At 36.3% G+C, this 25,769-nt stretch overlaps 2 protein-coding genes across 5 annotated transcripts; one reads left to right on the forward strand and one right to left on the reverse strand.

The window, feature by feature from the left end:
* Positions 1–2,064: 2,064 nt before the first annotated feature.
* LOC108456817 (transcription factor bHLH155-like) lies at positions 2,065–9,006 on the forward strand. Of its 2 annotated transcripts, none has more exons than XM_017755507.2 (11): positions 2,065–2,924; positions 3,520–3,690; positions 4,305–4,389; positions 4,497–4,538; positions 4,931–4,990; positions 5,548–5,667; positions 5,786–6,949; positions 7,048–7,149; positions 7,516–7,656; positions 7,970–8,095; positions 8,636–9,006. In XM_017755507.2, the coding sequence occupies exons 1-11, from the start codon at positions 2,815–2,817 to the stop codon at positions 8,711–8,713; spliced, it is 2,199 nt and encodes a 732-aa protein (XP_017610996.1). In that variant the 5' UTR covers positions 2,065–2,814; the 3' UTR covers positions 8,714–9,006. The 2 variants fall into 2 exon arrangements, with proteins under 2 accessions (XP_017610996.1, XP_017611014.1); XM_017755525.2 differs by lacking the exon at positions 2,065–2,924 and adding an exon at positions 2,968–3,098.
* LOC108456838 (1-aminocyclopropane-1-carboxylate oxidase homolog 12-like) lies at positions 8,695–10,906 on the reverse strand. Of its 3 annotated transcripts, none has more exons than XM_053030669.1 (4): positions 10,676–10,906; positions 10,018–10,568; positions 9,610–9,931; positions 8,695–9,473 (listed from the first exon to the last, which is right to left on the reverse strand). In XM_053030669.1, the coding sequence occupies exons 1-4, from the start codon at positions 10,676–10,678 to the stop codon at positions 9,207–9,209; spliced, it is 1,143 nt and encodes a 380-aa protein (XP_052886629.1). In that variant the 5' UTR covers positions 10,679–10,906; the 3' UTR covers positions 8,695–9,206. The 3 variants fall into 3 exon arrangements, with proteins under 3 accessions (XP_052886629.1, XP_017611035.1, XP_017611044.1); XM_017755546.2 differs by having other exon boundaries at positions 10,723–10,905; XM_017755555.2 differs by having other exon boundaries at positions 10,018–10,906.
* Positions 10,907–25,769: the final 14,863 nt, after the last annotated feature.

Consider the following 25,769-nt stretch of genomic DNA (forward strand, 5'->3'; position numbering starts at 1 on the left):
AATTTGGGTGTTTATTTCGATTAAAATTGAATTATACACACCCTTAATATTAAAACCTAGAAGCTTTAACATCCCAAGTTTTATTCTCACTCTTGTGAACTATTTGTGGATTCTTCATCCATATTTCATTAGGTTTTTTGTCTCATTACATGTGGACCACATATAAATTTATTTTGACTTAGGTCTAAGTATATTTTGGTTAACCGTTTAATTATACTTTACAATAATTATTTTTGATTATAATTATTTGGATGTATCTTTTGTAATTGTTACTATGCTTAAAATATGCTTATATTAGAATATAGGATAAACTACAAGTATAGTCACTCAACTATTAATTTTCTTTTATTTAGTTACTCAATTTTTGAAATTAAATATTTCATTTACTCTTCTGTTATTTGTGTTAGATGAGTGATGAAAAGTTGACGTGGGCTTTTTTTATTGGTCTAATAAAAATTTACCCTTCAAATTTTATATATTCTAGCAATTTAATCCTAAGTTTAAAAAAATCAATAAATTTAACTCTTAACATTAACAAAATTATTTAATTTAGTTCTAAATCTAAGTTTCAAAAAGAAAAAGAAAAGAAAATATCTAAAAATTTAGTTTTGGATAAAATTATTTAAAAATCTAAAAGTATAAATAAAACCAAAACATATGTATTAAAAAAATAAAAAAGGAAAAAAAGGAAAAAAAATATTAAATGATTCAAAAGAAATGAACATGAAATGCATTGATGGATATGAGAGACACATGAAGTCAGATATCTTATGGGACATGGAATAAACAAAGTTATCTCCATTAATTCAATTTAGCTCGTATTTTCAATTCTTAAACTAGATTTTTTGGGACTTCGGTTGTTTGGCCAACATACTTCGACTACTCAAGTTTGAAATTTATTGATTACATATCCGAGCCGAAAAAATAAGGTGAAAAAAACTTTTTAAAATTTTTCATTTCATGAAAGATTTCATATTATATTATTTTCTTTACTCAAAGATTGCATATTTTTATGATAAGAAAAAAATCAAAATAAGTAACAATTTAAAATTGTTAATTTTTTAGAGGAGTTTAATTAAATAATATGATATTGATCTAAAATATGGCACTTAGTTAGATTTAAGCCAACTTGATTTTTTATCATATTCACCAATGTGACATTAGTTTAAAATAAGTAAAATACGAATAATGTTAAATCCTCTTCTTGTTCAACGAGTTTTGGAGGCATGTTAAGAAATATTTAAAAAATATTTTTTTTTTTTTTTTATTATGAAATTTCTAGAATTAGAACTAAACTGTCAAACTTTGTAATTGTTGAGGTTAAATTTATTGAATTAAAATGTGAACTACAATAACAAATTTTGTAAACATTTAGGATTATATTTGTTGAATTTTTAGATATAAGATCAATTTGATAGAATTTGTAAAGATTAGAAGGTTAAATTTGTTATTATTATATGTGGTCCTTAAGTACTAGGTTCCAATCCCACCATGTGTGGGTATACAACCAAAATTTGAGCTGAATATATATTACAATCTCTAGATAAGTACTTTGATTCTTCTATTTGGTGGATTATCTTGGATTAATGCAAATTACTTCAAGAGTTGTCGAGACTTCATCTTGAAATTGGGTTTGAAGAGATGTTTACTTGATAATTAAATTTGATTTATATTCAAGGGACTTTGGGACTCAATCTTGAATAAAATGTTACTTGATCTTGAAAATTTATTTGGAGAGAGTTTGGATCTAAATATCTTTGAGAGTTAACCTTAGATGAATGATTCTACTTCAAGAGTTTTAAAGATTTGATCTTGGACAGTTGAGTCAACTTCAAAGATCTTTTGGACTATAGATCAGGAATTATCCTTTTCTATAGTACCAATAATTTGAGTAAAAAAAAGTTTTCAATGAATGCAAACTCTACACCTGAAGTAATCCATAAATATTTAAAATTTTTATTTATTATTTGTATTATATAAAAAATATTATTCAAACAATTGAAAAAAAAATTAAGGGATCTAAAATGCGCCGGGTGCGTAGACAAATAAAGCAGCCCAAGGCCTGCGCAGGTTATAAAAAGTTACGCCGCGCCCATTTTTGTCAGATTAATAACCAAAAACAAAAGAGCAGACTAAATGTTGCAGAGAGATTTGGATTCTGTCTTTGTTGAAATTCGCTCCTTTCAACTCTCCATTAACCTTTGATCTTCTGAATTTTGTTCTACTCACTTTTTTCCTACATCTACTATTTCAATTCTTTGTTGAATCTCGTGTCAATTTGAAAAAGATTTGATTTTCAACGAGTTCAACTATCCATGTCGTCAGATATTAGCTAGACTTCTCTGCCATATTTTCCGCCGTCTGTAGTTTTTCACTTGATCTTCAACTACTCGAAAATATTCTCGTTCTAATCCAAAGAAAAGATGGCTAAATGCAGTAACGTCTTCAACGGACTTAATTGCGACGAGAGTTTCATGATTGATCTCTCGAGTTTGATCTTGTAATTGGCATCTGCGACCAAACCATTTGAAAGATCTTTTTTTTTTCTGTTTTTGTTATTGGGAGTAGAGGAATGGGAACGGATAGTTTGTTACTGCCAACGGTTGGACCTCCAATTAAACCGCGAGCGGGGTTGAGGAGAAAACAGGCTGGAAGAGGCTCTTACAGAGGAAGCTAGGGGCTTTATTGCGAACAAAAAATAGGTTGGGGGTGATTTTGATTGAAAATTTGTTGCTTTTAGTTGGAGTTTGGGGAGGGGGAGTTTGAACAAAATAAAAAGTTGGGTTTCTTTTTTTTCTTTGAGGAGAGATAGGGATGGGTAGCAGTACAACTAGCAGTGGATTGTACCAGATACTCAGAAGTCTCTGTCTCAATACTGAGTGGAAATACGCCGTTTTTTGGAAGCTTAAGCATCGAGCTCGAATGTCAGTAAACTGCTTCTTTCTGACCTTTTTTGTTTCTTTTTATTTGATCCCCATTTTCTTTCAATTGATTGATTTGCAGTATCTTGTTTTTAGCGTAGTTTACAAAAAAAGCTTAATGAACATTTTGTCGTGTCCCTTGAGGTCACCTAATTCTGAGTAGGCATGTTATTTAGGGTAGGATGGAATGATCTTTTTTTCCCTTTAAATTTTCAATTTTTATGATTAAAGCATAGAATGTTGGTTTCATTATTTGTTTATTATCCTAAATAAAATGTTATTTAGGTTAGGATGGAATGGCTTTGACCCCTAGAAATCTCCCAACTCTTCAGAAGTTCTTGAAATTGACATATTTGCTTTTAGGGTTATCTTGGGTTCCCCTCCCCCTTTTCACTAATTAGAAACACAATAAGTGGACAAAAATACCAATTGGTTATTTAGGGATTTCCTTTTATGGCGTTCCTTTTAAGTACTAAGATTTTCAGGAGTGAGTTAATCTCTCTGTTTTACCTTTAATTTTGTGGAATGTTATGATGGCCTTGGTGAACATGGGTTGATGTCTTTGCTAAATCTCATTCTTAGTATTGACTTGTTGCAGGGTGCTGACTTTGGAGGATGCATACTACGACAATCATGACCAACGTGATCCTTCTGAGAATAACTGTTTCCGAGATACATTACAAAACTTGCACACAGGATGTTATTCACATGACCCCCTTGGTTTAGCAGTGGCAAATATGTCTTATCATGTATATTCGCTAGGGGAAGGGTATGACTCAATTCACTGATAAATATATTGTTCAGCGTTTGGTATGTGTTTTTGGATGAAATTTATACATATCTTAGATATGTCTAAAATTTATACTGCAATAGTTTGAAAAATATGGTACCAGGATGCAATGGGTTGAAAATAGTGTGTTAAGATATGTAGAAATCTTTGATATTGATTTAGGATTACAATAGGCTGAAATTTAGGTAATTAGTAGATTACCTTTCCTTTTTATGTATAGTTTATTTTCTCTATGTTTGAGGGTAAAGTATGATAAATACATTCGGATTTTCTCTCTTTTTCTCCTTTTCTTTTCTTCCTCTCTTTTCCTCTCACGGCAGCAGCCACTCTTTTTTTGTTCTCTTTCTTTCTTGTCAAATTAACATGGGGTCTTATAACCCCTTCAATCCTATTGCATCTCTTTTTTATTTATCACATCTCCCTCCTTTAAGTATGTACTAATGAAACAATCTCGGTTTATGAAACTCTTGTTTTAATTTTAATTGTGATTATGATAAGAATCAAATTTCTGAATTTGAAAAGAAGCGGGTAATAAACGAGTACATGTAGCTTATGCAACAATTCCCATTAGTATTCATTGCTTGTTTTTACAGGATTGTTGGACAGGTGGCAGTTTCTGGAAAGCATCAGTGGATATTTGCGGATGAGCATGTTAACAGCTCCTGTTCATCATTTGAGGTAAGGAGCTTCACCAAGCGCTGATATCAAACATACTGTTTCAGAGTTGATTTTGTTTTCAATACTCGCATACTCTGTTTTCTGCCTTAATTTTGTTTTAATTTCAGTTCTGTGATGGTTGGCAAAGTCAATTTGAAGCAGGGATCAGGGTATGCATACTTTTAATCCGATCTAAAGAATAGCTAGAGTTCAATGTATTTGACTTGTGAATTGTGATGAACTGATGATTACCGTATTTCAACACATGGAAGTCAACAACTGATTTTTTTTTTTCTTGGACAAAGGTCAAAATTTTGGTAGAGCTTGCATTTTGAGTGAAGGCATTAAATTCCACTTCACTTTTACAATTCATTAGGCTTATTTATTTGACCTTAGCATAAAGTGAATATAAGTTTCGGCTCTTTTAACTTGTATTCTGGGTGTTCGGAAGTAAATGTCTTTCCTAGTGTTTTCTGCAACTGTCTTTTGCCTGAAGTGTATTTCCATTCCATATATATATGGTTATGCTATTAATAGAGGTATTTCTCATTTTGCCTTGTAGACCATTGTTGTTGTTGCTGTTGTTCCACAGGGAGTTGTGCAGCTTGGCTCCTTAAATAAAGTAAGATGAGTTCCAATTATTTTGGTGCTTTCTACTTTATGAATGTTTGTCTAGGTCTTCACTTTAAGTTGATGTTTGTGCAACTTCATTTTGGGGTTTTGGGATGGATATCTTTGACCTCCTAAGATTTTTGTTTTATACAAAAACATCTTGCTTGCTTGAACTTTTTGGTAGTGTCAATGAAGTAGTTGACTTCTGAAAAATTAATATTTTTGTGGCTGGCTTTGTCGATGTAATTTCGATACATTTTCTCCAGCATTTTTGTTACTGCTTGAATTCTTTTGCTTCTGAATTCTGAACTCTATATTTTTGTTTATACTGGATGAAGCACTGAAAAGTATGGGTACGAAAACTCATGCCTTATTTGTAAAATGTGTTTTTAACATGATAAATAGTTACTAAAGTATGTTTTAATATGGTCATGTCCTAGAAGCCTTTTCTGGATTTGAAATTTATCATCATTGGCAAAAGAGTCTGTTGCGTTTTGCTCTAGTTCTTTGAGCTCATAATCTAGACAGCATTATAGTAAAAAAGTTTTATTTATCTGAATGGAGCAGGTATTTGAGGATGTGAAGCTTGTGAGTCACATCAGAGATGTATTTTTTGCTCTTCAAGATTCTTCTGTAGGGCATATTGCCAAGCCTATAGAATGTAGCATGAAGAGTTCAGTTTTTGAGGTATAATTCTCTTTCACCCCCATTTTGTGTATCAGCATGTCTACATGCATGCAGCCTTGCACAAAACTACATATGAATTTACTTATGGTATTAATATTTTTGGATCTTTGTTTTGCAGCCCAGATTACATACAAAACTATTAGATTCAGAAATTATTTCTTTAGATAAAGCTGTAGACAAAGAAGGGCCAGATTTTTTGTTGCCTGAGTTTTCACTTCACCAAAAATGCAGTGATAGTTCATTTGTTTTTCCACTGTCCAGTAATCCTCAGAAAGGGCTTGAGCTATCCGCAGCAGGGCGTGATGAGAGTGCTAAATTGCTGACACCAAGATCAAATGTTTCCAACTTGGAGCATCTAAATCAGTTGGGGAGGAATCTGATAAACAATGTGGTATGCAAAGGGGAGAGTAGTGGGTGGAAAAGTGCACGAATAGGACCAGAAAATGTTTACACAAGCCATCCTGTTGTGGGTAGTACAAATTTATTTAATGTTACAATTCAAGCTGAACAGTCTGGAGCTGAACGTACATGCGGCTCAAACTTCCTTCAACCTGCAATTAGTGATACTGTTAAGTTGGGTGGTTTGAATTCTTATCAAAATGAAGTGTTGGACATTCCTGAATCTTCAGATGTAAAATTTCAAAAGGACCTGAAGTTTGGGAATCTAAATGATTTAAGTGACTTGGACTCTATAAACACTTCCTCAAAGTTTTCTGCTGGTTATGAGCTTTTCGAAGCACTTGGACCAGCTTTTCTGAGAAAGAGTATCTATACTGATTGGCAGGTAGAGAAAACAGAAGCTGGAATTGAAATGCTAGAGGGGATGAGCAGCAGCCAATTAACTTTCGAATCTGGTTCAGAGAATCTCCTAGAAGCTGTAGTGGCAAATGTTTGCCATAGCGGCAGTGATATCAAATGTGAGAGATCATTTTGCAGATCAGCACCATCATTGGTGACTACTGTAAATACACCTGAGCTTTCAAGCCAAACAAATTTTACTATTAATTCAGCAGGTTATTCAATTAATCAGTCTTCTCTAGTGGAAAATAACACACAGCAATTCCTGAATTCGTCAAAGTTATGTGGTGCAATTTCTTCAAATGGGTTTTCTTCTGCTGGCCCTAGCAACTGCAGTGAGCAGTTAGAGAGGTCTTCAGAGCCAGCTAAGAACAATAAAAAGAGGGCTAGACCTGGTGAAAATCCCAGGCCTAGGCCAAGGGACAGACAACTCATTCAAGATCGTATTAAGGAGCTAAGGGAGCTTGTGCCAAATGGAGCAAAGGTAAATTTCTTGCTGTTCAGACGAGTCTTGGATTTTGATAATTTCCTTTTCCATCCTTACAAATGTCACTCTGCTAAAATTTCAAGAAAAATATGCAGTGCAGTATTGATTCATTGCTGGAGCGCACAATCAAGCACATGGTCTTTCTGCAAGGCATCACAAAGCATGCTGACAAGCTCAGTAAATGTGCTGAATCAAAGGTATTGGCCCAGGCAGTTTACTGGTTAACGATCGTTTTTGCTCATATATTAATGAAGATCTCAATGCTCTGTTTGAGTATTGGGGGTAATGAATTAAATGATCTCATTTGAGTTCTATTGGAATTATTTTGTTGGGGGGGGGGTGCTTTACCATTGGGCTTGTAGGCATATATATGTTTGTCATGAAAGGGCAACATAATTACTGTACACCCGCTGAAATAAAGTATTGTCACAGATTTTTGAGCCCCTCTTACTGCAAAACTCGTTTCAAGTTGTCATAAATAATTAGATGTAGTGGAAAAGCTTACCTATTGGAAGGGCCTACCATGTTTTCTTCTATCATACATCTTACTGCTGATTTTGTAGATGCATCACAAGGGAGCTGGCATGCTTGGATCATCCAATTATGAACAAGGTTCAAGCTGGGCAGTGGAAGTGGGAAGCCATCTAAAAGTTTGCTCAATAGTAGTGGAGAATATAAACAAAAATGGGCAGATGCTTGTAGAGGTATGTACAGAGTCTGTGTAGGTTCATGATATTGTTCCAGTTGACTTGATTATTAGTTATTGTTTACTAAGTTTATGATTTCATTGGTGGGTTCAGTGCTTGATGTATGTTATTATTTCACTGGTTATAGTTATTGGTTGACTCGCTGCTTACGGTATTTTAGTTTAGGATATTTGTTCATTATTTCACCTGACTGAAAGAAAAGTAAGAAGACTTGTATAACAAATAGGGAATGAGATTTTATATCCGAATCAAGACTTCACTTGTTACTTTTTTAAATTGGTTTTAATGTTATTTTAGTTTATCCATGCAGCTGTTGTGTGAGGAATGTAGTCATTTTCTTGAGATAGCGGAGGCCATCAGGAGCTTGGGCCTTACAATTTTAAAGGGGGTTACAGAAGCACATGGTGAGAAGACTTGGATATGTTTCGTGGTTGAGGTAGGATTTACTTTCCAGGTTGAGTTCTGGCATTTTATGACATATGCATCAATTTAATTTCCTGTCTATATGATCATTTGGGCATCTTAATTTCCACATTTATTAGTTTAGTATTTGCTAGCCTCAATGTCCAAGCTTTTCTTGTAAATTTATATGTTGAAAAAGTTAGATCTCCTACATGCTGGATGCTGAAGATTGATTTCAAAATTGTATGCATTCGTGGAAGGAACTTGTATAAATGAGTAGAATAGAAAACAAGGGGACATTTTCAACATTTTGTGTTGTGTCCTTTTGCCTTTGCATTTGAGGCTGTGTGTTCCATTGGTTATGTGCCTGCCCAAAACATACTCATTGGCTGCTAATGGTACATGCCAATGACTTCTATTGATATTTATGATATATATTGAATCTGTTATAAGATATATCTCCCCCATGCACGTATGAACTAAATTTTAAGTGCCAAAAGAGTTCAGTTCTTTAATCCTCTTTCAACTTTGTTCCCCGTTTTATAAACTAATTCCAATTATTTAAAAATTACAGGGACAGAACAGAGTTATGCATAGAATGGATATCTTATGGTCGCTTGTGCAAATTCTGCAATCCAAGGCTACAAGCTAGCTGCAATGGCTTGTCAACTCTTGGAAGTAGTAACATTGGCTGTTAGTGTAACATATTGTGCGTGTTTTGAGATTTTAGATTGGCTTTATGGTTTTTGGACCTAGTCTTTGCCCTCCAGCCCCTAAAAGAATATCTAAATTAGGGGAAAAGAAGAGAAGGCATACTTACGAAACATTTACTGAAGATTATTTTTGCTTTTGTTCTTCATGGTTTGTGGAAATGCCATCTACCATTTTCTTTTCTCCTTTCCCAATTTATATTAGACATCATCAGCTATTTGCAAGTTCTGATAATGATCCAATCTCGGGTGCCTTAAGCTGGATATTTTCCAGCAGTTTCTACTTTAAACTTTGGTTCTTTACTTATGAACATGTAGATTCAACATTCACCATTAATGCAGCAACTGCACATGAGAAAGAGGAAATTGGATATCATAGAGTGTTATTAGCTAAGTTAACAGACTACTTTACATCCGTGCTTCTTAAAATGATGGTTAAGTAGTATAATTGCATTGTAAGTTGAAGTGAGGAAGACTTGAGTTTCCGTCCAGACCTTTGGCTCTGAAATAGGCCATGTATTCAGTAACATGAGTTTCCCGATATATAGGTGGATTACTTTCTGTCAGAAGCTCTCTTATTGGTCCATATGGTTTATGTTTATTTTCCGTGCTTGGATAGAAAAAACAGGCCACTGATACCCTTGGTGCTTGTCCTGCTAGCACCCTATGCTCCACACTTTTGAATTTGTCATTTGTGATGAGCTAGTAAAGGAAAAGGAAGAGAAATCTAGTTTGTCATTCTAGATTGGAGAGGAAAAAGAGCTTGCATTTACATATGCATATTTTTGCATTTATTAGGTATAAGAATCACTTTGTAGTGATAATTATAAGACTATACCTGAATGAAGTCGCCAATGTTAATCACAAAAGCGCCTGGAAGAGGAGGAACATCAATCCAGTTACTCTGATGAAGAACTTGGAGGCCTCTGTTATCGTCTTGAAGGAGAATGGTCAGGAAAGATGGGTCCGAATGCTTGGTTGCACCCAGCGTTAATTCTGGCTCAGGGCAAGCAGGATAGTAGTGGCACACAAGCGATTCGGTTTCCATGCACCCTATGCTGGCGAGGTAGTCACTGTGAAGCCCCAAAGTCTCCGATAGAAGTTCAGCCAATGTCGTTCTTAGCTCAATCACGTGTTTTATGTATTCACTTACAGCCTCCCTGAAAATGTTTTTTTTCAAGAATTTTTTAAGTTTGCATCTGTTATTACACTCTTGGTGGTTAAATTGCATTTGTTACAGTAGTACCTGCATATTGGAGGAAAAAGTTGGGGGTCAAGTTGGCCATCATGAAAATCAAATGCTATTGAATCCCTCCAATTTGCAGCTCCTTTGTTTACAAGGAGATCTCCATTGCAGAAATACCTAACAGGTTGCTGCTTATAATTCCTGGAGTACCATTTCATCTTCACATCCTTTGGTTGCTCATGAAATCGGCGTACGGCTTCAACCATGTTGTCCATAATGCCAACAGGAACTCCATGGTTAACCACTTGAAAGAAACCCCATGTTTCTGATGCTGCTAAGATTCCATCCAATATCTCCTTCCGTCGTTGGCCACCTTCGTAGCCTTCCAGATCTATCACCGGAACTTGGAAACAAACTTCACTACTACTGGTAGTATAGTTTAGGAGGCTTTCAGGGCGATGGATGAAGAACTTGGGAATCTTGACAGCACCAGAGTCAACAAGTCCTTTAACCCCAGCTTTTGTTTCATCAAAGTCCTTGACTTCCTTTGCTCTGTCATAACTTGAATCTTCTTCAGAAATCACCTTCAGCTCCATGTCCACAGATAGTACCTGGAAATTGGAAGAGAAATAATGTTAAGCAGAAGCGAAGAAGAGGACCAAAGACGCTTAGACTGAATGAAAAAGAATGGTGTTTAAAAGGGGCACTAAGAAGTGACCATTCATGCATACAATTACGAAGATGCTTAGTTGAATGAACAAATACCTTTGAAATTTAAACAAACTTGGCATGAGAACTGAGCCACTACTACTACTATTATAATAAAATACTGAAAGGAAAGGAGCAGTGGAAATTTATTTAATTTTCACAGTAGGCAAACTAGCGAGATATCCGCATAAGGCATTTCCTTGAAACTCGCACAATCTTTCGTGAGCAGGGTTTAAACAAATAATAAAAATTGTGTATATCTGGCCTTTTCCCAGAATAGAAACACTTCCCCTTCACAGGTTTGGCCTCATATATATAGATTCTGCAGGAAAAAAGAAATGGCATTTTCAATCAAGACAGACATAATTGTTGGCTCTTTTGTCCTGAATGAGCATCTCACATAAAAGCATATAAATATTATAATATGAAAATGAGAAAATGGAGAATGTAATAGCGCAGGCTTTGACTTACTATTGTGAATGAGTTGAGTCCAATACCAAACGACAATTTATAGGCTACATGAATTCAACTTTTATGTGCTTGTAGGAACTGCAGATAAATATTACAATCTTTCTTGCACAAAAGTACTATAACATTATTGTTATCTGTTTTTTCTGAGGGTTTCTAGCGTTGAAACAATTGCTAGAAAGCATTTTGTTGATGAGATTATCAATAAGAGAGAAGATAAGGGGGAGGATGTGATGAGCTGAGGAAAGCCGGTTCACGTTAGCAGCGCGGAGAGCCGATGGTGGTGTATGAAGGTAGGAAGGAGGCTGAGGACTATAGGTATGCTATGTATGCTTAAGAGTCAATCCCCTTTTCTTCATGCTAAATGGTATATACAGTGAAGGTCTCATACTTGGAAGTGTTGACGTGTTAAACCTGCTATCAATAAGTTATCCTTGCGGAGTGCATAGGGGGATATACGTGATGGGCCTCATTCTGTCAATTCTTTTGAGTTGTGGTATAAAGTTGTTACATTCAAGTAGGGTTTGGTGGCCTAAAGGGCATGTTCACAGTAGGAGTGTTCACACCAAAAAAGCGAGTACCTTGAGGAATAGTGGCTTGTTCATAAAGACGGATGGATAAGATCTTTCTGAAGAGAACGGACAATTTATTTGCAAAGACGATTGAGCCGAACCCTTTTGAGAAAATTGGGAGGTTGGATGAAAGTAGGCCTTCCGGGATGTTGTTCATTCGATGACTAGCTGAACAATTATTTTTATTATCGTAAAAGTATACAATTTAATTCCAACCCCTCAACAATTATTTTTTCCTTTTTAGCTTAGCCCTTGAGTAGAGGGTTGCTTGTGAACACTTCTCAGATAGCTTGTTACATTGTCACATATCCGAAGGTATAACACATTTCATTCCATTTTCTATTTTTTTCCTGTTAGAATTAAGTGACCCAAATTCTTATTTAAATAAAATACGATGGAAAATAAAATAAAAGTAAAATCCATATAGAACTAGACTTCTTTTATTTTATTTTAGAATAAGGTTTTTTAAACCTTATTAAACTCCATCTATTTTATATTGATTAGGATAAGGTGTTTCAATCCTACTAGAATATGGCTTTGCAAGCCTATAAATAGACATAGTCTATTCCTCTTGTATTTGAGTAAAAAAAATTTTCGACATAGTGAATTTTCTTCTCCTCTGCCCGTGGTTTTTTTCCCGAAAGGGTTTCCACGTAAAATTTATGTGTTCTTTATTTTTATTTATTTTATTCTATTTTATTTTTCACAAATTGGTATCAGAGCTTCCGGGTTATTCATATCGATCACGGTAATGGCGTCTTTGAAGTATGAAATTCATTGTTGGATCGCAACACCGATTTGCGTTGTGGCAAATTAAGATGCAAGCGCTTCTTGCACGATGGATCTAGAGGATGCCCTGCTAGGATAGATAAGATGCCTTCGACATTAACAGATGAAGAGAAGAAGCGTAAGGATCGAAAGGCATTAACACAATTACATCTCGCATTTGTCCAACGAAATTTTGCGGATGTCATGAAAGAGAAAACTGTCATTGCATTATGGAAGAGGCTAGAACAAATATGTATGTCGAAAACTCTAACAAGCAAGTTGCATATGAAGCGGCGTCTTTATGCTCATCGTTTGGAGGAAGGTGCGTCAGACACGAACACTTAATGTGTTTAAAGAAATTCTCTCAAACTTGGAGGCCATGGAGGTTCAAGATGATAAGGAAGATCTAGGGTTGATTCTACTTTGTTCGTTGCCCCGTCTTATTCAACCTTTAGAGACACGATTTTATATAGCCATGAGTCTCTCACAGTTGATGAGGTTTATGATTCTTTAACCTCGTATGATAAGATGAAGCATCTTGTGGTTAAACCCAACTCTCAGGGAGAGGGTCTCATTGTTCGTGGGAGACAAGACCGGAATGTTGATGATGATCGTGGTAGAACACAGGAACGGAATCCTCGTGGTAAATCTAAGGGTAGATCGAAATCTTCAAACAGAGGTAAAACTTGCAACTTCGCAAGAAGAAAGGGCACATTAAATCTGAAAAGCTATAAGCTACAAAATAAGATTAAAAGGAGGCTGCGAATCAAAAGGGAAAACAACGAAAATTCGATGAAGTGATGTTGTAGAAGACTACAATGATGGTGAACTTCTAGTTGCTTCATCAATGATTCTAAAGTAAGCGAGGAGTGGATACTTGATTCAGTCTGCACTTTCCACATGAGTCCCAATCGGGATTGGTTTACAACTTATGAAACAATGTCTCAAGGTGTTGTTTTGATGGGAAATAATGCTTCATGTAAAATCGCAGTGTTGGAACAATTAAAGTTAAGATGTTTGATGGAGTTGTCGAACACTTAGTGACGTGCGGCATGTTCCGAATTGAAAAGAAATTTAATTTCCTTGAGTACTCTTGATTCAAAAGGGCATGATACACAAACCGAAAGCGGGTTTTAAAATTTCCAAAGGGTCCCTTGTTGTGATGAAAGGGCAAAGAAAGATTGCCAAGTTATATGTTTCTGAGGTTCTATCATTCGGTGATACAAATTGCCGCTTCCTCTTCCTTGTCGATGATGATATTACTAAACTTTGGCATATGCGCCTAGGGCATATGAGTGAGAATGGCATGGCGTAATTAAGCAAAGAGGACTTCTTAATGGGCAAGGAATTTGCAAACCGAATTTCGTGAGCACTGTGTTTTGGGAAGCAAAGAGAGTTCGATTCACTAGAGGAATCCATAACACGAAGGAAACGTTGGAGTATATCCATTCGATCTGTGGGGCCGTCCAGAGTGCCTTCGAGAGGTGGAGCTAATTATATGCTAACCTTTATTGATGATTTTTCCAGAAAAGTTTGGGCGTTCTTCCTGAAGCAGAAAAGCGATGTGTTTTCCATATTTAAGTCTTGGAAAATTATGATTGAAAAACAGACGGAAAAGCAGATAAAATACCTCCGCATGCACAATGGCTTAGAGTTCGCTCGATGAGTTTAATAGATTGTGCAAGTCGAAGGATCATGAGACACTTGACGTTCGTCATACTCCACACAAAAGCGGCGTTGCGAACGAATGAACAGAACGATCATGGAGAAGGTTCGATGTATGTTGTCAAATGCCAACTTACAAGTCATTTTGGGCGTAAGCCTCTCATCGCATGTTTTTGATCAACCGATCTCCATCCGTTGCCATTGAGAAAAAGACTCCACAAGAGGTATGGTCTGGTAATCCTGCTAATTATTCTGATTTAAAGATTTTTGGGTGTCCTGCGTATGCTCATGTTGATAATGGAAAATTGGAACCGAGATCCATTAAATGCGTTTTTCTTGGTTATAAAGCTGGTGTAAAAGGCTATAAGTTATGGTGTCCTGAAAATAGAAAAGTTGTGATTAGCAATGTTGTTTTTGATGAAACTGCTATGCTACCTAACTTATCTCTTAAAGACTCTTCCAATAAAGAAAACCAAAAGCGGTGGAGCATCGATTAATACGTAATCAACTCCTCAAGCCAAGACAAAAATTGAGAATAGAGTTGCTTCTTCACCGCAATACTCTATCGCCAAAAATAGGACAAGAAGAGAAATTAAACCTCTAAAGAAGTATGCCGAGGTTGATCTAGTTGCTTATGCTTTAAATGTGGTGAAGATATAGATGCGAATCAAGAGCCATTTAATTATTCGAGGCGATTAGTCGTGAAGACTCGAAAAGTGGATGTTTGCTATGCAAGAGGAGATGGAATCACTCCACAAAAACAGAACATGGGATCTTGTAAAACTTCCTAAAGGTAAAAAGGCAGTTCGTTGTAAATGGGTGTTTAAAAAGAAAGAAGGGACTCCAAGAGTTGAAGAACCCGGATATAAAGCAAGGCTTGTTGCAAAGGGTTACATCAAATTCGAGTGGACTTCACGATGTGTTCTCTCCGGTTGTTAAGCATAGTTCGATTCGAGCTTTGCTTGGTATTGTTGCCATGCATGATTTGGAGCTTGAGCAGTTAGATGTAAAAACTGCATTTTTGCATAGAGAACTTGAGGAAGATATTTACATGCAACAACCAGAGGGTTTTATAGTCTCAGAAAAAGAGGACTATGTTTGCTTGCTGAAAAAGTCCCTTTACGGTTTGAAACAGTCACCAAGACAGTGGTACAAGAGGTTTGATTCCTTTATGACTTCTCATGATTTCAAAAGAAGTAGTTTTGACAGTTGTGTCTACTTTAAGAAAAATAGTGATGGTTCTTTTGTGTATCTACTTCTTTATGTTGATGACATGTTGATAGCGAAGAAAAGATAAAAGAGAGATAAGAAAGGTTAAAGCCCAACTAAGTGAAGAATTTGAGATGAAAGATTTAGGACCAGCAAAGAAGATACTTGGTATGGAGATTCTCGAGATAGAAAAGCAAGTAAATTGTACCTAAGTCGGAAGGGAACATTGAGAAAGTTCTTTGCGGGTTCAATATGCAGAGTGCTAAGCTGTTAGTACTCCTTTAGCGACCATTTCGACTTTCATCCGCCTTATCTCCTCAATCGATAATGAGATTGAGTACATGTCACATGTTCCATACTCTAGTGCAGAGGATCTCTCATGTATGCTATAGTTTGTTCACGCCCGATTTATCATATGCGATCGGTCGCGGTTAGCGATACATGGCGAATCTCGGTAAAGAACACCGGAAAGCGATTCGATGGATTTTAAGATACTTACGAGGCACTACTAATGTTTGCTTACAGTTTGGAAGAACTAAAGATGGAGTTATAGGGTATGTTGATGCTGATTTTGCTGGAGACCTTGATAGAAGAAGATCTCTCACAGGTTACGTCTTTACAATCGGAGGTTGTGCAATTAGTTGGAAAGCCACTTTGCAAACTACGATCGCTTTGTCTACCACTCGGTGAGTACATGGCGATTCCTGAGGCTTGTAAAGAAGCTATTTGGTTGAAGGGACTATTTAGTGAACTCAATGAAGACCTTCAAATCAGCACAGTATTTTGTGACAGTCAGAGTGCCATCTTTCTTACAAAAGATCAAATGTTTCATGAGAGAACAAAACACATTGATATTCGGTATCATTTTGTTCGTGATATTATTGCTCGTGGTGATATTGTTGTGAGCAAAATTAGCACTCATGAAAATCCTGCAGATATGATGACTAAGTCACTTCCTATAACCAAGTTTGAGCATTGCTTAGACTTGGTTGGTGTTCATTGTTGAAGTTAAACCCTTAAGGGGTTTTTTGGAAGAGGTGAAGAACTTGTTTATTGAAAGTTCGCGATGAAGAACTTGTTCATTGAGAATTTGTGTCAAGGTGGAGATTGTTAGAATTAAGTGACCCAAATTCTTATTTAAATAAAATACGATGGAAAATAAAATAAAAGTAAAATCCATATAGAACTAGACTTCTTTTATTTTATTTTAGAATAAGGTTTTTAAACCTTATTAAACTCCATCTATTTTATATTGATTAGGATAAGGTGTTTCAATCCTACTAGAATATGGCTTTGCAAGCCTATAAATAGACATAGTCTATTCCTCTTGTATTTGAGTAAAAAATTTTTCGACATAGTGAATTTTCTTCTCCTCTGCCCGTGGTTTTTTTCCCGAAAGGGTTTCCACGTAAAATTTATGTGTTCTTTATTTTTATTTATTTTATTCTATTTTATTTTTCACATTTTCATTTTTAATTTATAGTTTGTAAGTTCATATATTAAAAATGCTTTTGTGCATATTGAAAGGGGAACAAATAAATGGAAAGATAAAACCTACTTTAAAACACCAATAAAATGCTGGAAGAGCTATAAATTAACTACAAGGGACACCCATCAACTAGCAAATGCCAAAGTCCATAGATGTTCATTTCATCAATCCATCCTCCCAAATTCTTGTAGCTACTAGTAGATACCATCAGTATGTTCTTTTCACATGCATGTCCCTGTGAAGGTTCGGCTGAAAGCTAGATTTGCTGTTCATGCAGCCGACAAAAAACCAATCCAATAGCATTGCCGGTGAACTCTCAATTAGGTGGTGGCTAAGTGCTACTTGCTTATAAAATTCACATGAATTCGAGTCTCCGAACTAGTACATCTATAAGATGATCTTTATTTGGGCAGTTCTCTTTAGGCGTAGTGTGTGCGTGAGTAGTACGTGTATATCCCTATCATGTATGAGTATTAACTTTTTTATTGTATAATACATAAAAAAAAAAAGTATGGTCGACGATTTTGACTTCTATATCTTCATAATTATCTCTATTATTTTCTTTTGAGTAATTATTGTTTTGTCATTACTTATCGGAGTTAAACAAAATTCACAAATAGAAATAAAAAGATGTCAAATGTTCTTTTAATTATTTAATTATTATTTTATTACACCTAAAAATAAATAACTCGTCTTAAATTCATTTGTGAAGTTTTTTTTATTCCACCAGTGATTTATAAGATAATGATATTTTTTATTTTAACTATTCCAACATGTCTCACTTGATAAACTAAATCATCTCATAAAAGTGGCTTCGTTTGAATGATCAATTACTACGAGTCAATTAGAATTTTAGGGTATAATATTTTTTACACCATGTCACCGCAATGCTTCTTCACTTTTATAAAGATAAAAAGACCTTTTTGATCCCATCCAATTTTGATATTAAGTAAAATGACTTCTCTTAAAAACCGAAACAATTTAGTTTTTTTCAATTTAAAAAATGAGCAACTAAAGATCATTAATCGTGATGTTCACTTCTTTCCTCAGTTTGCCCTACTTTCAATTGGTATAATAACCTCCATTGATTACATATTTTTGTCAAGTTTGTCCTAATTTAAAATATTTAACCCTCAACATTTATATATTCTACCAATTTAGTCCTAATTTTAAATTTGTTGATATCACGTGGGGGTTAAATTTGTTGAATTTTATTCACTAATTATTTGTTGAATTTTATTAGTTGAATAAAATTCAATTATTTCTCTTAAAGGTCACTAATTACACTAATTTAATCACCAATTATTATTTTTTCCTCCTCCCTCAATTTATAAATAATTTCAATTTAATCCTCAAAGTTTAACTTCCTCTTCTGCTGTTGTCTCCACGAAAAGTACGGTGTAATTTACCTTAAACTTAATTCACAATTTATCATTGATATCTAAATTTTAGCAAGTAGAAGAACAGCAAATGGCATGTTTTAGCTAATGATAATTACATTTATTTAAAAATCATTAAATTTCTTATTTGTTATTAGGTTTAACCCACTTAACCCTAGCCATTACTCATTGAGTTACTACTTCTCTACCCTGCATGGATTAGATTAAATGTCTAAGCCTAAAAGCTCACTCAAAATTTAGAAAAATCTGAGTATAAATATTTGGATAATGTACTAATAAAGACTCATTTTCAAAATAATTTATAAAAATAGACTATTTCTAAAAATAATTATGGGCATAAATTAAAAAACCTAAAAATGCGTTGACATGGACACATTTACAAGAAATGACTTAGAAAAATATTTCCACATCAACACTTATTTTCTTGTGTCAAGTAAAAGCGCATTGACTTGGACACACTTTTGCCCATGCTCAGACTAAATTTTCAAAAAAGCTCATTTTTTTTAAATATTACCAAAGTAGACTAATTTTTTGAAAACTTACGAGAATAAACCTTTATATAAACCCAAAGTAACAACACCATTTTTTTTGTGCCACCAATTAATGTAAAAATAAAACTTACAAAACAAATCTTTACCTAAATTCAAAATCTCATTTCCCTTATTTTCTTCAACAATATGAGATGTAAAATATGTGTATATATAGACTCATGAATAAATTTACAGCTTGTTCCTAGATAATGTGAGATTCTTTCCTATTTTAACTAACAACAAAAGATTAAATGCTACACTATATTTTATATTTTTTACAAAATAATTTTTATTTTTATACATATGTAATATAAAATTGTTTTATAAAAATATAAAATATATTTTAGCTTTTAATCTTATGTTTTTAGTTTTAAAAAAAGAACCTCACATTATATAGAAACAAACTGCAAACCAATTCATAAGTTTATATATACACATATCTTACATCTCACATTGTTTAAGAAAACAAGAGAAAGTTATATGAAAATCTGTTTTATAAGTTTTATTTTCATATTAATTGGTGACACAAAAAAAATAGATCTGTCACTTTAGGTCTACATAAAGACTTATTCTCGTAAATTTTAAAAATTAATCTATTTTGTAATATTTAAAAAAATAAACTTCTTTAAAAATTTAGTCCAAACATAAACAAAAATGCCTCTACATCAACATGCTTTTTCCTGACACTAGAAAAAAAAATGAAATAAAGCATTAACATGGAAGTATTTTTAAAGGTTATTTTTAAAAATAACTCATTTCCATAGATAATTTTAGATATAAGAAAATTATCCAAAAATATTAACGTCGCTACAGCTGGCCGCTAATTGAGGCGATTATTTGAAAATTTAAAAATCGACTTTCGATTTTATTAAAAAAGGGTGTTGATTTACGTTCGGTTACTAATTAGAAGAGTTTAGCATGGAAAAAAGGATTTCTTGATAGAATGGAGGATAATGCGGCCGTCCGAGTGTGGTCTGAGAGAACGCAACAAGAGAAAGGAGATAGTTTGACCGAGGGATATGAATCGGAGTTGTGGGATTTCACTCGCATCAGTGTGACTCAGAACGACCTGCAAGAGTTAAGGGATATATGGAATAGTTGGAATGGCAAAGTCAAACAACTCTTTTACTGTAACTACGGCGACCTACCCTATTTGCTTGATGTAAAGGTGGACAAGTACTTGTTCCGGGCCCTCGCCCAATTTTGGAACCCCGCTTACAGTTGCTTCACTTTCGGAGGAGTTGATTTAGTACCTACGGTGGAGGAATACATGGCGTTACTTAATTGCCCGAAGATTCAGGTCGATAGGGCCTATTCAAGACCTGTTAATGTCCCTCCCTTTTTGAAGAATTTGATGAATATCACGGGGATGAGCGAGCAATGGGTTGCGGCCCGCATCAAGTAAAAAGGGGATAGTAAATGTATTCCTTGGAGGAATTTGAGGGATTTTATTCTTGCGCACCCGGATTCGAAGAAAAGGGTTGATGTTTTTGCCTTAAGTCTCTACGGTTTGATCGTCTTTCCTAAAGCACTTGGACACATAGATGAAGCCGTCTCAGATTTATTCGATCGACTTGATAAAGGTACCACACCCGTCCCGGCAATCCTAGCAGAAACTTTCCGATCCTTGAATACATGCCGGAGAGCGGGCGAGGGAAGATTTATTGGTTTCACACAGCTTCTTTTGGCTTGGTTCCACAGTCATTTTTGAAAGGTGGAGAAGGTCTCCTATCGGGTATTCTCTAAGGATTATTCCCCATTAAGAGAATTAGTGGCCACATCGAGGCGGGACGACATCTCTGAAGAGAGGTGGATAACTATTCTCCAAAATTTACGGACTGAAGATGTTGAATGGAGGGCTCCGTGGTTGATTCCTGACGAGATCTTATATAGGTGCAGTGATTTTGACTGGGTCCCTCTGGCTGGAATATGGGGAGCCATTGGATACGCTTCACTGATGGTGTTAAGGTAGTATCGATCAAGGCAGTTTATACCGGTGACACAAGGGTTGGCACAATGTGAGTTCCCCTATAAAGACAACAATTATAAAAAGAGGGTTCGCGAGATATCAGATGCATGGAACCAAACTCGAAGAATGAAAGGATTCACTGCAGGCCCAATGACGACCCCCGAGTATGAATGGTGGTGGGGTAGGAGAGTCAACGAAAACATCCCTAGGCAGAATCAAGGGAACACACAACCGATAGAGGAGCATTTACGGGTCATCTCATCCGAGTTAGATATCATTAAACAAGATTTTGAGAAAAGAAACTCGAAGTTGGGGAAGAAGATAGAGCAGCTAGAAGAAGATAAAATGAAGTTGGGGTTAGACGTCGATATCCACAAGCTAGAGGCCGAGAAGTTAAGGAAAGGAAAGAATAAGGCCGAAGAAGATTTAGATAGTCTGAAAACCGATTACAAGAAGCTTCGTATAACGATAAAAACTGTCGGATTTAGATAGTTCAATGAAAGAATCGAAAGGATGGAAAGAGTCCAGAAGGAATTACAAGAATAACTGGCTAAGTCACAGCAATAAACGAGGGATTTGATAGTAAGATCTCGAGAGGAATCAATTGAACAAAAGGATCAAATAGCTAGAATGATGGAGATGATATCAGTTTTGGTCAAAGGAAAAGGACCCATGCAGAACCCCGATAGTATGGAACCTCAATCAAGAATTAATCATGACCAGGATCCACTCTATCCCCCAAGATTCACTCCACCACATGCCCACGTAGCACAAAGAGGGTATACTCAAGAATCCACAGGCTTGGAACAACGACCTTTGCCATTTGCTCATCTAAGGCAAGGAATATTTATGTCAAATCCCGGTGCAACCCCTGCCAATCCTATAGTTCCAGATTTAGATGATCCAGTCGAAATAGCCAAGTTGAAAATAGATGATCACGAGGCTCAAGAGAAGTATAGGAATTTGGAAGAAAGACTCAAGGCAATAGAAGGCACTGAAGTCTTCTCGGTATTAGGTGCTAAAGAACTCAGTTTGGTACCTGACCTAATCCTGCCTCCGAAGTTCAAGGTGCCTGATTTCAAAAAGTACGATGGGACAAGATGTCCAAAAGCACATCTTGTCATGTTTTGCCGAAAAATGACCGGTTATGTAAACGAAGATAAGCTACTTGTACATTGTTTTCAAGACAGTCTAGTAGGATCGGCTCTTCAGTGGTATAACCAGCTCAGTAAGGAAAGGATCCGATCTTGGAAAGACTTGGCGTTGGCATTCTGTGAGCAGTACAAGTATGTATCAGATATGGTGCCTGATCGGATGACTTTACAAATGATGGAGAAAAAGCCGTCAGAAAATTTTAGACAGTACGCGCAGAGATGGAGGGACGTCTCAGCCCAAGTGGAACCCCCACTAACGAAAATAGAGATAACCGTCCTTTTTATCAACACCTTAAAGATGCCGTTTTATGACAAACTAGTAGGAAGCGCCACGAAGGACTTCGCGAATATTGTAATATCTGGTGAGCTTATAGAGAACGCCGTCAAGAGCGGTAGAATGAAAGGTCAAGAAAGTTTAAGAAGGGTAGCACCCATGAAGAAGAAAGAGCCAGAAGCCCATATGGTGGGAATGGGAAGTCGTTATGCCCTTAATCTATATCCAAACCAACCCCGACCTCGAAGTTATCCACCTTCAAATTTCTATTATCCCCCTCAAACCCTTTACTACCAAGCACCACCTCCTTTCTACCCTGTATAAGCCACGAACAACCAAAGACTCGTCACCACATTCCCACAAAACACGGTACCCGCTCAAAGCCAGCCCAGAAATGAACCAAGACCAGCAAGGCCTAATCCCGAGAGACCGCAATTTATTCCTATCCCTATGTCGTATGGGGAATTGTACCCAAAACTTCTGGAGAAACATCTGATTTCTCCCCATTACATGGCACCCCTTAAACCTCCATACCCAAAGTGGTACGATCCAAACGCTAGTAGTGCATACCACACAGGGAACCAGGGGCATTCCACGGAGAATTGCCTAGCCTTTAAGAGGAGAGTTCAAGGACTCATTGACGCGGGTATCCTACGGTTCGATAGTGCCAGTAACGCAACTGGGAACCCGTTCCCTAACCATGCTGAAGGGAACGTGAGCACAGTGGGGAAAGAAGACGAATGGAAAGTCAGAAGATATGTTTCAGAAATAAGGACGCCTCTGCAAAAAATCTGGGAGGTACTGGTTAAGAAAGAATTGCTTTGTCACCTCGATAGAATTCTCGAAGAAGAAGGTCAAAGTTTTTGCAATTTCTATGGAATTGTAGGACACGACATTCAGTCGTGTGAGGAATTTAAAAGGTTGCTTCAAGATCGGATGGATAATAAGGAGATTAAGGTCCTTAATAAGAGGGAAGAGACCAACAAAAGAGAAGTATGCACCTCTGACAACCAGTCATCAAGTCTCCCTTATAGCACGAATCGACCGTTAATAATTTATTACGACGCGATAAAAGAGCCGGTGAAACCAAAAATGATAATCGAAGTACCGTCTCCTTTCCCGTACAAGGACGACAAAGCCGTACCATGGAAATATGACATCAATATCGTCACACCGGAAGATGAAAAGCTCAAAGCCATAACTGGAGATGTTGGAGAGGTAGGTCATTTTACCCGAAGTGGAAGATGTTACTCGAAAGAGGTCGAACCAGTGAAGAAGAACAGTAACTGGAAGCAAAAAGGGAAAGCAGTGATGCATGAGGCCAAAGTCGAGCAAGAAATTCTACCTGTGCAAGAAACTAAAAAGCCTGTGGATGAGGAAGAAGCACAGGAGTTCTTGAAATTTATCAAACACAGTGAATACAATGTGGTGGAACAATTGAATAAGCAACTAGCACGAATCTCGGTTTTATCTCTGCTGCTAAATTTGGAGCCACACCGGAACGCTTTGCTGAAGGTGTTGAATCAAGCTTACGTGGCAAACAATATATCCGTGGAGAAGCTGGACAGATGGGTGAACAACTTGAATGCGAATAATTTTATTTCTTTTAGTGATGATGAAATACCACCCAATGGTAGAGGCTCCGTGAAAGTACATGTTACGACGCGTTGCAAGGGCTACATAATACCGAATGTGCTTATCGATAATGGTTCGGCACTCAATGTCATGCCTTTGGCCACGCTTTCTAGAATTCCGATAGATCTGTCCTATTTAAGGCCCTGTCATTCCACGGTAAGGGCATTCGATGGGACAAGGCGTGAAGTTATGGGAAAGATTGATATCCCTTTAGAAGTGGGCCCTTACATTTACAATGTCGAGTTCCAAGTCATGGACATCACACCTCAGATAATCGCTTTCCGAAGACCTCGGATCCATTCTGCTGGAGCAGTTCCATCCTCTTTCCATCAAAAAGTAAAGTTTATCATGGATGGTTGTTTGGTCACTATCGGGGGAGAAGAAGACATTATCGCATCTATCTCTGCTGATGCGCCATATCTTGAAGTAAAGACGTAGTGGAATGTTCCTTCTGATCCATTGAATTTGTCAATGCCACTTTTGTCGCTGAGGGAAATAGAATTTTGGTACCAAAACTGTCGAGAAATACCAGAATGGGTGTCAAGTTGACTATAGGAAGGGGAGCTCGAGTGAGAAGAGGTTTAGGGAGATATCTGCAAGGAATAGTCAGGGCTCTAAAGCCAGTACACTACAAGGATCGATACGATTTAGGGTTCCAGCCGGACATGCGTCAAAGAAGAAAGCAGTGGAAGAAAGATCAAGAAAGAAGGATCGCGAGAACATTAGGCCGAGAACCAGAATGGGAGCCCATGGAATTCCCTCATTTGTCAAGAACATTTACGTCTACGGGAATGATATACCCAGGGCAGTATAATGCACAAAGCACAATGATAATGATCGAAGAGGGTTTTCAGAATATTAGTATAAATGTCATTGACAAAGGAGCTGACGCGAATAAAGACGTCTCAAAGATACGCCCTTGTCCCCCAGGTTTCATGTTGAACAATTGGACTGTCGAGGATCTTCTTGTAGTTTATAAGTCTTCAGAGTAATGCTCAAATGTTAACATTCTGTTGTGTCCTTAGATATAATAGAATTCTTTTGTAAGATCTTGCATTCGCTCTTTATCATTTAAATGAATATTAATGAAGATGCATTTTGTCAAGATTTTTTGCATTATCACTAATTTCATAATCATTTCATAGCCTATCTTTACATTTGCCTCATGCCATACCATAACATTCAGTTTGTTGGTTTCAATATTTGGATGCCCCTCTATAGTTTCCTTTTCCATTCAACTTTCAGGTGCTCAGATATCAATTGCATGAACAAACCCATTACGAGTCCTGAAATCGATTTTGAGAAGGCTATTTGTTTAGGAGAATTCAAAGCCAAAGAAAATGCTGAAGACTATGTCTCGTCTCCTGACTTGCTAAGAATGGTAGAACAAGAGCATAAACAGATTTTGCCTCATCAAGAATTTGTTGAAACAATAAACTTGGGAGCTGAAGAAAGGAAGTAAGAAGTGAAGATTGGGACCTCTATTTCAGGGGGCACCAAGCATAATTTGATTACTTTGCTCCGTGAGTACAAAGATGTATTCGCATGGTCATATCAGAATATGCCAGGATTGGATGAAGATGTAATGGTCCATAAGCTCCAATTGAAGCCAGAATGCAAACCCATTCAACAAAAGCTAAGACGGATGAGACCTGAGATGTTGTTTAAAATAAAAAAGGAAGTCAAGAAGAAATTTGATGCTGGTTTCCTACAAACCTCCGAATATCCAGAGTGGGTGGCCAACATAGTTTCGGTACCAAAGAAAGATGGCAAAGTACGAATGTACGTAGATTATCGTGACCTGAATCGAGCAAGTCCCAAAGATAATTTTCCCTTACCACACATTGATACGTTGGTGGATAACACAGCAAAACATTCATTGTTTTCTTTCATGGATGGATTCTCGAGGTATAATCAGATCAAGATGGCCCCTGAGGATATGGAGAAAACTACCTTCGTAACAATGTGGGG

The sequence above is a fragment of the Gossypium arboreum genome, chromosome 7, assembly GCF_025698485.1.
Source record: "Gossypium arboreum isolate Shixiya-1 chromosome 7, ASM2569848v2, whole genome shotgun sequence".
NCBI lineage: Eukaryota > Viridiplantae > Streptophyta > Magnoliopsida > Malvales > Malvaceae > Gossypium > Gossypium arboreum.